Source organism: Lactuca virosa, chromosome 4, assembly GCF_052849685.1.
Source record: "Lactuca virosa cultivar CGN04683 chromosome 4, Lactuca_virosa_CGN04683_v6, whole genome shotgun sequence".
In the NCBI taxonomy this organism is placed as follows: Eukaryota; Viridiplantae; Streptophyta; class Magnoliopsida; order Asterales; family Asteraceae; genus Lactuca; species Lactuca virosa.
Window position 1 is genome coordinate 291095268 of NC_136429.1, and position 12011 is coordinate 291107278.

The 12011-nt window shown below is 34.5% G+C and overlaps 1 protein-coding gene across 1 annotated transcript; it reads left to right on the forward strand.

Annotated features, from left to right (window-relative positions):
- Positions 1-6973: 6973 nt before the first annotated feature.
- Positions 6974-8706, forward strand: LOC145108380 (protein RADIALIS-like 3). The gene is made up of 2 exons (XM_079045400.1): positions 6974-7480; positions 8429-8706. Exons 1-2 carry the CDS (start codon positions 7203-7205, stop codon positions 8451-8453), a joined length of 303 nt encoding a protein of 100 aa, XP_078901526.1. The 5' UTR covers positions 6974-7202; the 3' UTR covers positions 8454-8706.
- The last annotated feature ends 3305 nt before the right edge of the window (positions 8707-12011 follow it).

Sequence of the window (12011 nt, forward strand, 5' to 3'; positions counted from 1 at the left end):
GGCATATGTCATCACTTGAAGATATAACCCAAAGACAAGCAGGGAAACAATCCCAGAGATACACTTACCCAAACCCTTGGAACGAAAACTCCATCGTGCAGTTTCCCGCAAGTGATGCACTGAATCCGGCCCTACTGGCCTCTTAAAAGCTTATCCGAACTCTTGGGTCTCTTCCCGGGACCCTCCAATATATGCACCTGATCTGGTCCCCTCTTCCCAGTATGCGCCAAATCAATCTCCCGCTCTCGGGCTCTAGAAATCATATCATTCAGGGTCTCGCACCCTGACACACTCACCAACTCTATCGTCAATGGTTGAACTGCAATAGTCGGAGCAACCGTTGCCCTAAACCGAGATACAACTACTCCCAAGACATAGTCTCCGATCCCAAAAGCACAATAGATCGCACAATCAATCCTTGTCGCCTGATACAAGAGATCCAAGGCGAACTCAAAATCCTGGCAGTCCTTCCACTAACTAGCTCACCACCGGAGTCGGGACCAATCCCTGGTCCTTCCCCATGCGTGCTCATCCTCATTTTGTGCAACAGCTATTCCGACAGTCAAAGCATATCCAAGAATTCTCCTTCCCATAAGCTTCTTAGATTCTCAAAGACTCTCACTGATTCAAGTACGGATCCTGTGCTTTTAGTAGTACGAGTCGATACTACCTTCCACACCTATCCATACTTTCCTCAGCAATCCTCCCAAATCCTCTAAGTCACCTACTCCACTTATGCACCAAATATCCGCTAAACAACAGCACGATACCTACCGAAGCAACTCCTGGTCTCCCCCTAGGTTTCCAACCTCAGCGAACTGCCTCACTAAACTCACTGGAGCATATCCTACACTTTCCTAGGTTCCCAACCTCGCATTGCCATCACCTGCTGAAGAACTCCTCATGATGCCAGCCATCCACCTCCTGAATATCGTCATATTCACTTAGTAGCTGACTCTCATCATCCAAGAGTTCCACAAAGCACAAAGAAAGCAGCATTCGTGCAATAGCACTCCGATCCAAAGATCAATCATAGAAAATTCAGCCCACATACCACAACTCATGCTATCCACATCCACCCTCACTATCGGCTGCATTAAGCATGCAAATTATACACAGAACATGATCTAATAGACTATAGAATAATACACTCTACCCTAGGACCACAACCAGACAAGGAACAGGAAATAAGGCCAAATCAGTTATTGTCAAATCAGTTATTCTATGGCTATAAGATCCTAACCATATCTAATTTTCAAAGCATACACTTAGCAGTTACCAATAACAATAGTCATTCTCATTCCAGCATAGCATCCAATATCCCCAAGGCTACAAGCATCATATATCGTACCAATCTATCGCTGACTACTCAGTACTAGCATGCAGCTCTCCTAGCCCTAACTAGCATGCGATTCACAGATTCATAAATCAAGTCATAACAGATAATGTCACACCCCAAAACCGGAACGGCGGAAACGTTCGGGGGTGGAGGACGTCATGTTCAGTATCACAACAATGCAAAGTAGTAAACAAGCAACAACATCATCCATTGCATTAATAATATAATTTCATACAAGTGTGTTCTGTCAAGTTATATAGACACCAAATATATACATCAAAATAAAAGATGAGTCTTGAACGGGCTCCATCTTCTCAAAACCTGGCACCGGTACCAGTCTACTGGTGACCTTAGAATACAAGTTATTTTGAAAGAGTTTATCAGCTTTAAAGCTGGTGAGATCATAAGTATATTAATGTCTATAGGTGTATGAAAGTGTTTGTAAGTCTGTAATTTTATATGTTTGTAAAAGTTTGTAATTGTTTGAACTCTCCTAGAAAACCCTATGTTTCCTACTAAAAGTAGCCTTCTACCAAGGCATCTAGTATCTGTGTGTATGTCTCTTGTAAGAGTGTGTATTTTCCCAAATCTGACTATCATTAACCAAAAATATAGTTTTTACATTATTGTTTATTGTGTGAATATCACAAAGTAAATGTAATGGGAAAATGAAATAGTACTGTAGTGTTGTATTAAGTAACTACTGTTGTACTAACTACCTTAAACCAATTGTTATTTAAAGTACCATGTGATCGGCCTGTATCCTGCTACCGACTCTATAGAAAAACGACGATGTAAGACGTCGTAAGAAATGACGTTTGGCACCCGTAGACTTGCAAGTCCCACTATAGCGAGCAGCAAGGTGTAGGATAGTCAATCCAGTATAGATCTATACACAAACTCATACGATCCCCACTTAAGGAGATCCTGGATACAAAAACGGTCATGACAGGTAGTGTCATGCCCCGTTAGGTGGCTCACGTAAATGTAGAAATGTTCTAGTATATGTATGTGCTAGCTGTATTGTGTGTTCTCTCCCTGTCTAGCATGTATTGTTTGTTTCTCATCATAGTATCTATTGTTTGTTATTGACTCATGTATGAATTGACTCATTGTATGTTTCATTGTTCTAGTAATAGTATTAGTATCTCCCTAAACTATACCTATTATAGTTTACTAGTAATGTTGTTTGTGTATATGAACAAGTGTGTATACCTTTGCTACCCAAAGGTATTGAACCGAATGAAGTAACCTTTTATATCTATATACATATACATGATATATAACTAGGATTCAAACGACCTTCGGACAAACAACCTTGATACCCTAAGTCCACAACCAAACAAGGAACAGAAAGTAAGGTAGGTTATCAGTCCTAAGTCCTTTCAATCCTACTTATATAACTATATTTACACAGATACACAGAATATAAGTTAAAAGAGTTTAATAAAAGTATTTGATATGAAAAAGAGTTTGTTAAACAGTTTGAAGTAAAACAGTTTGGTAACAAAGTTTGAAAAGTAAGAATCCACTTGTTTGGTAGTTATTAATCACATGTGATTGATATAATAACTGTAATAGTTCAACTTGTATCCCCCCGATAAAAGCATTTAAAAACATTTAAAAGGTTAATTAAGGGGTATGAACTCACCTGTAGTGAGTGGTTTGGATGAACGGAATGTATAGGATGCTAGGTGTCAAGTGAAGACTTGTACACACACAATGATCCTAGTTAACATATAATAACACATATATGTATCCAATTAGTTTTAAAACAACTAATTAACAAAGTTAAGACATCCTAGGACATGTAAAACACCTTATTTAAGTGCTATAAGTCCTAAGGATTGCATCTAAGTGTTGTAGGACATTGCTATTGAGTTTAGGGTTCAAGGGGACCCTTTATTGGAGTTTACGGTTTTCTGACCATAACTCATTGAGTTTACGGTCGTAAACCCATGAGTTTACGGCCATAAACTCATGGTACTTTAACCATGTTGAGTTTTGAAGCTTTACAAGTCCTTAGAAGCATTTCTACTTGAAGTATAAGCCTTAGGAAGAGATTAGAGCACCATTTCACTCCTTTGTGGAGTTTACGGTCCTTGGACCACTTCTCCTTGGGTTTACGGCCGTAAACCCAAATGGTTCATGGTCTTTTGATGTTTTCAAGTACTAAGCACATCAAGGAAGGGTCTAGGCTAGTTTCCAAGGCTTGGTAAGGGACTAGGGCACCCTTTGGCACCCTTTTTAGGGTTTACGGTCCAAGGTGTTCTTGGACCGTAAACACCTTTGATCCTTTGATTCTTTGGTGTTTTCTTGATGTTTAGAAGTGTAACAAGTCTTATAATACTCTAGGGTAAGAGTACTTACTAGGTAGAAGCTTGAAAAGGTGCTAAAAGTCCAAGAACACTAGTGTGTGTTCTTGGTGTTCTTGGTATATCACTAGGTTAAGCAAGATATCAACTTTTTAGGGTAAGAAACACTTACATAGTTGAAGATCAAGAAGAAAGGTTGGATGATACTTGAGAGAGAATCGAGTTTTGGATCTTGAAAATGTGAAAAGTGGTAAATAATAACTAAGTGTCATATTTATACCCCCTTTTAGGGTTTACGGCCGTAAACACCTTTGTTTAGGCCGTAAACTCCAAAATCTTGGAGTTTTGGGACATTATTGTTGCACAATAAACCCTAGGGCATCCTCTCTCCTGATATCTCCTGAAGTACTAACTTAAAAACACTCAAACTTATTCCAAAAAGCTTGAAAGTTAGCAGAAATTGTTCTGACTTCTATTGAATTGAATGGTTGTACAGGATAGAACTTTCGGGTTGTCACAAATAACATATATGGGTATTCTGGGGAAAACTTACTTGAGTTCGGCTGATTGCATGCACCACAACCATTTCTTATCTTAGAAAGTTTCTTTTCTCAAAATATTATTCTTTTGAAAACTTTAACAAATGCTCAGTTTGAGTTCAAACACACCCGAAAGTACGTCCGAATCCCTCAAACCAAGGCTCTAATACCAACTTGTAATGACCTAAAAATACAGGGTAAAAATTTCATTTTTCATTATAGTCAAACACAGATGTTAGTTAGTGCAACCATTCAAATACATTGCTTAATTAAAACATTTATCAGAGTTACATCCCAAAACATTTATCAGAGATAATTGCAGTATGTATACACTACCCTTTCCATATTGCTGGTGTATTAAGCCCTTTTTCCAACTACTGAGCTAATGCTTTTCATAAAGTTAGAATTACATCAACAATATACATGTAACAGTGCAGATATTCTGGAGGGTAGGGTGGGGCTGGGTTTTCAAGTGCCCAGTGAAATATATGCTCTATCAGCAAGAATCATTCTTGATTCTGATTCTCACCTTTTATTTGTCGGATCAATAATACAAGACTTTAAATTGAATGGATACAGTCATACAACAGGAGACATCAATTCCAATTTCATCCAGCCCAAGTCGCATGGTAAGAAGTCACCAATGTGTATTCAGATATTATACCACTGGTTCTTGGATTTATAAGATGTGGATTTAGGGTTTAGTGTTTAGAGTTTCGAGTTCAGGGTTTCTAGCTTACAAGATAGATATTCTCCTTGAAGATTTTAAGTCCTTATTCTACCCATGCATGAAGCCTGAATGAAACACTTTTGGTAATCCTTCATAAGGCAAAACAATAGTAGGCAGTTGAAACTAAATAAGAATCATTTAAAGAAGGATGTTTGGAATCTAATCAAAGAAATAATTAACTACGAAAAAAGGCAATTTACTAAGCCAACATGAATACCTTATTTGGCATAAAAAAGGTGAAACATATCTCATCATATAGAATCAAGAACCACTACTTGGTCTTAACTGAGGTCAACACTCTTGACAGAAATGATATAACGATATTTTCTTGGACAGTAGAATTCTCATTTGGTTGGTGTCTATGCCTTACACGCGTATATTTTCTTATCTTTCAGAAAAAAAATTCCCTCACCAGAACATCCCTCAATACTTTTCCTCTATGTCAATTCAACCTTTAAGTAAACCTTTTTTTTCTCAAATTCCTTCTAAGTGTGGTTCTCAAGCTATGATTTTCCCTTTCAAATATATCGAGTGGGAGACTGATAGTGGTGGGGGAATCCTTTCAACGCTTGAGAAATCACTGTTTTGTGCAGGTTCCTTATCGGCACTAGAAGACTGCTATGAACGAAAGTGTGAGCAACTCAATTGGAAGAACAAGTCCTTCAAGCCTAACGGCTTAAAAAGAAGGTGATAGTCTTGACATTTTGATCATATCTAAGCGAACAATTTTTTTATGGACACAAGCCGATTACTATGTCCATATACAAGGACCACTGGGCCACATTGCATAAATAATTCCACCTTCTAGGGAAGCTTTATACCTGCAATTTCTTGAGATGATAAGGATTCTACAATATCAAAAGAATGGAGTATTTTATACAGATTCTTCGTGCATTTAACTTCCATATCGATGAAGGGCCCTCCACCTGCATAGTGGGGAGGATCTTAAGGCATTGGACCTCAGCAAATTGTTCAACTGAGGCCACCATCGCTTTCTATTTTTCCTTATTTATGTTGGCAGTTATGCTTTCATAGAAGAAATTATAGGCTAAGAAAAAGCCTCGCTTTCTATCTCCTTTTAGGTAGTCAAACTGGATTCTTAGAAGGTAGAAACTAGTCCTCAGATATCAATATCATAAGAGCATAATATTAACCTATCTAAAAGTGGAATTAATTAGTAGATATCCTACACCGAATCTATCCTTCTATACTGAATAGTAGTTATAAAACTCTGTACTCACGATAATTTTACAGGAAAACGATAATTTTAGAGATTGGGTCTTTTAGAACTTGAAAAACTAAAGCCAGATGAAAATAAGCAGCCCGATAGGAGCTAGGGATGCATGATTATACCTCTCACAAGTCACAACTAAAAAAGAGCTCCCAACACGATATTTCCAGCAGTTCGGAGTTCTTTTAAGCATCCATGGAGCATGCCGGAGTTTTTAGTTAAACCAAAGGTGTTAGCAATTAGAATATTGATCTTTTTGAAGCAGATCATGACAATAGTTTGAAAGAGATATATAATGACATCAATCTTAATCATTTTAGCAAAAAATGCAATGAAAGAAAACCATTTAATAGATATAATCATATGGTACAGTATATAGCATTTAATATAAGAATTTTCCCTTTTAACGGCCGGTATCGTATTTTTCATGAAGTGGTCACTGGAAAATGTGTATTAAATAACTATTTACACTTTTAGCATATATTAATGACCAGTGCTATGTGTAGAATGATGACATGATAATTTATGCAACAATATCCAACCAAAGATGGCATAATATCTTAGATTGTCAAAATTCATGGTGTCAGCGCATCTATCTTCTATCCTAATGGGTAGGCTTTGAATTTAGGATCTAATACCATTAGCTAAGGTAAGTGCCATCATAAAGCCACTTGCTGATATATTGATGATATAATAACAGACAAGAATAATACTTTTAAGGCATAGATTATTTACCTCTCTTCACAACTAACTGGCCTGCTTCCTTATGTCGTGGATACCAATGGACTAAATAATATTGTTGTACGTTTTTCAAAAACATAAAAAAATAAAATAATATTCTCCAACTTGCTCCACCTTGCCTTTTTCTCTTCTTATATATAGGGAAGCAGCATGGCAATCTAGTGCATACCATCCCCTTGACTTCAGTCTTCTCCATTGACTGAGGGTGCATTTTATAGATTTGATCCTCCATTTGATTTCTGATTCTACTCTTTTCATTTCATATACTCAAGTTTCCTATCCCTGTAAAACTTACAATACACAAGTAATGGCATCAGGCTCTATGACATCTTCACGTAGCTCTGGATCTTCCTGGACTCCAAGACAAAACAAGCAATTTGAAGACGCTTTAGCTTACTATAACAAGGACACACCTGATCGCTGGCATAACATTGCTAGAGCTGTCGGTGGAAAGTCAGTGGAGGAGGTGAAGAGGCATTATGCAATCCTTGAGAGGGATGTCATGCAAATTGAATTAGACCAAGTTCCTTTACCCAATTATAGGGATATGGGAAGCAACGGACGTGGATTTGGAAATGAACAGAGGTAGTTTTCTTTTCTTTATATTACTAATTAACTATATATTTTCTTGCTCAGATTATGTGATGTCACAAGAAAGATATACAATTGGTAGGATTTTAGTTCATCTTCTAAGATAGTTTATCCGCCAAAAATACATCATGGGTATGTGTTATTGGAACATTCACTTTTTGTTTCAGAGGCCAGAACCAATAGCAATCACCAAAAGACTTACCAGAAATAGTTCTAAGTTATCTGAATCTGTATGGGTGTATTTTTCTTTTATTTTATGAGGTCTCTAATATAGCATTTGAATTTTTTAAGAAACCACATGAAATCCAATCTTACTTGTTTTAGTCACATGCGCATGTTCCAAACGTATACTTTAACTTCAAATCTCCAAGTTGCTTATTCTGCATGTTATAAAATATTAGCTAGTGACTATTGTCTCTTGATAAGGGTGGACACATGATGGACAAAATATTTAATAAATTTATCACATTCCTCAATAGTACTATTTCACTAATTTCAAGTTTAAGCTATGACATTTCTCCTTGGATCTAGGTATTTACTTTAGTCGGCAGTTCCCACTCAATTCATACCCAATAAACAACTTTTTTCTACCGAAAGGTCGGTTGTCATGTTAGTACGAATTCAACTGCTAGTAATGGTCATGACCATCTATGTACAAAGTGATATTTTGGATGCTTTGAGGAACATATCTAAAAGGCAACTTTACTGATGTGATGAAAAGGTGTAATAATGGAAAACAATTTGTTTAAAATAAATACTCCACGTAATTTGCATTGCCCTTTGGGGGATGCAAAGAAAAAGCCTCGTGAAGGGATAATGTAATCCACCATTAATTATATGGACTTCGGAATGTGGTGACGCCAGCATGACTATATTTCAAAAAGCATAACAAAGTTGGTAGAAATGTTGCTTTTTCTCACTCAATTTTCAAATTGCCAACAGGCTTCTGAAGAATCTAAAGCTATAATGAAGCGGGCAGCAATTACAACAATAACAACGTTCATGGGAGGACAAACAAAAAGGGTTATAGGAGAGAGGTGGATTATGTTTGTGTGAATTATTATCGTTCTGTTTCTGATTTTAGTTATGCGCGTTGCAATTTAACTCAAAAAATGGAGTAGTTTGCAAAGATGCATGACAAGTATTATGTTATATTTTTTTTCTTAATTGTAATGTATTCTCAAGATTAAAAATGTATCATATTGTCTGATTTTCAACTACCAAGGCTTCAAAACATTAAAATAAAACGATCACTGAGAAAACAAATCAAATGCAAAAAACTTGCATCAACACATTGAGAGAAATCTTCGGAAATGTCTATATATTTCAAGCTAATTAGCACGATAAAAAACCATGACTTTATATTTTGAGAAGAAAATGACAAAAAAAACATACAATTGTTTACGGAAGAATGATAAAAACCCTACCATGGTTTACAAAAAATGAAAAGAAACCAAAACCGTTCACACATCTGTTTGAGATTTTAAATGACAATCATCAGAAAAGTCCTTATATCATCGTTTTCTTAACAACAAAGTCATGGCTCATTTTAAAAGAAAAAGACAAAGAATATTATCTCTGTATAATCTTAGTTAGTGTATTCATGTTATTATCTTATTAATTGTATTCTCAGTCGATAGTGGATTTTGTCTTATTGGAATCTAACTATATATTGTAAATCCAATAGTCGATAGTAGATTTTATCTTACTGTATTCTTCCTGTGTGACAAAGTATGTTTTCTAACTATAATCTTACAGTATAATATTTGTTTGACAGATAATATTAGCTTACTATAATATTACAATATGATATTATCTTACTATAATGTTACTATATTCTCTATGTCTAACATATGGTTTTGCCTTACAATAAGAAGTAAAATAATATCATATTGTAACATTATAGTAAAATAATACCACCTATTAAACAAATATCATATTGTAAGATTATAGTTAGAAAACACATTTTGTTACTATATTCTCTATGTCTATCACAAGGTCTTGCCTTAAATAATCATATTGTATCCTCTTTATATGACAAATTAGATTATCTTACCATATTATTTGTGTTAGAGGATATTTTCTTACTATAATATTGCAGTCTTTTTATTTGGTGTTATTATTTTTTATAACTTTTCGATCAAGGTCCTTTTCCCTAAAAGTAATTGTAGTTGTGTCTTTCTAGTCAATTTTTTTATCATGAAAATAACTTTTTTTTTTTTGTATTTTGTTTTTTATAAATGTTCTTATAGTAAGACAAGACTCTCTTCAATATGGACATATGAAGTAAAGATAATACCATTAAGATTATGATTACCGTAAAATAATACTCTTTGTCCTTTTCTTTTAAAGAAATTATGGCTTTATTATTAGTTAGCCCATAATGTAGGGACTTTTATAAAGATCATTGTCACACAGCTGACTAATAACGATTAGATTGTGCTTTAGACCCTTATAACATATGAAATATTTGAAAATTGCATTGATTTGAAATTGATAGTGGGATATCCCTTTGTGTGTCCATTTCCATTGTCTCCATTACTGACTAGAGGGTCATTTTTGTTAACATAATATTGTAGGAGAAACTTAAATCATCTCATATGCCTACAACATCTACTGTCAAGATACCAAATATACTCTTGGCCCTGCAATACTAATAAACAATTAGAACTTTATGAACCCAATTTGCAATGGGTTTAACAATTGAAGATTTACCAATATTAAAAATTTCATAGCACTTTGCAGGGAGAAAAGTTAAGGAGTTATCATTTTTTGATCCATTTTTCATTTCAAATCAGGATATTTTACACTCATTTCGAACCTTCCTCGAAGTAAACTTAACTGCTTAATGAGAACTGTCACCATATCTATAACTACCTAATACCAAATTTATTTTTCTTTACAAAAATAGGCATATGAGATTTGTTAAACTTAGTTATCCAAGAATTAGAAACACATTATTTTTCTTAAAAAAAAGCTTTGCTTTGTTCTAGAAACATATGAATTACTCTCAGTGCGAATTGATGAGGTACTAGTTGTTGGATTAAGGTGTCTAAGCTCATAACTAAATTGGTATAAACCTGCAAATAGAAGCAAAGTCCTTTTTGGGTTCCGCTCATAACCAGCAATAGTTAGAATGATATTAGGAGAGAGAGATATAGAGAGAGAGAAAGAGAGAGAAATTATTTGTTAATATATTATGTGATTAATATAATAATTAGAAATAGATAACTGATACACTAATTTGTTATGTGATTAATAAATTAACATGATACATTTAGTTAAATAATTGATTTGTTAATTTATATGGTTAATAAATTAATAGGAAATCAATTAGAATAGGACCCCTTGGCTCATTATTTTCGTTCATGACCTTCCTAAGAAGCATAGGAACGAATATTATACTTCTCTCCTCTCTCTCCTCTTCATTGTAGGGTTTCTAGTGTTTTTGGTACAAACCATTAGAGGTACTAAACATTTGGTGCTTGCTTTTCAAAGTTTTCGAGATGGATATTGGTGTGATTATTTGCTACAATAATCAGGAGGTATTTAAACCCTAACTCTATGTAAATTTTGATTATTATAGAGTACCCTTAGGGTTCTTGATGTTCAGAGGTTTTATAGAAATTAAACCCTAAAGGCTTGAAATTTCGAATTAGCTAGGGTGTCTTGAAACCATAGCCTCCGCCCCTTAAACTTAAAAAATGGCTAGGGTTCCCATAGGGTTTTCTAGTTTCCTTAGTTATTGTTTTAAAAGCCTTAAAATAGAATAATTAAAATTGGATAACACAAACACTAATTTTTGAAAATTAGTTATGAATTAGGATTAAATTTGAATTATTTAACTAATTGTTTAAAAGAAAATAATTATTTAATCCCTAAATGATTTAAATTAATTTAATTAAAAGTTAATTAAAATATAAAGATTAAATCATAATAGGTTTAAATTTAATTAATTAATTAAAAGTTTGATTTAGATAATTAAAAGTTAAAAACCTTGTATTTTGAAAAGTTTTAAAATACACATTATATATATTATTAAAAGATAATTAACATATGTATAAGAAAGGTTAGTCGAAAAAATAGTAGGCCTCATTCAAGAAGTCATACTCTAAGGGGGGTACAAAGAAACGACCTATGAAATAACTGTCATTGGGTGTCCACTCTCACTAACCTCTCCCATGTAACCTCATTAAAAGTATAATGTTATAAAGTACTGGAACCTTTTTAAAAAATCCCATTCTAGTTACTTTAGCAAAATGTGAAAAGTATGCTAATCCATGAAAACACACATCATGCTTTATATGTCGTTCGTGGAGCGTGTGTGGTTAACGGGCACGCTAATAGCGACTATAAAGAGATATGATGGATCATATTGAAAATTATCATTCTTGATGGAGTGTGTGTGGTTAATCATCACATCAATTTGAGATGATAAAAAACCTCGAGGTTGCCAAGCGTGTTTGCATGGTTTTTTACATCTTGTATGTAATCCTCGACATCCTAATCACAAAAGTGAGAGCAT

Coding starts and splice junctions, on each gene's coding strand:
- LOC145108380 (XM_079045400.1), top strand. CDS start 7,203: ATGGCATCAGGCTCTATGACATCTTCACGTAGCTCTGGATCTTCCTGG. Junction 7,481..8,428: donor GGATTTGGAAATGAACAGAG/GTAGTTTTCTTT, acceptor AATTGCCAACAG/GCTTCTGAAGAATCTAAAGC.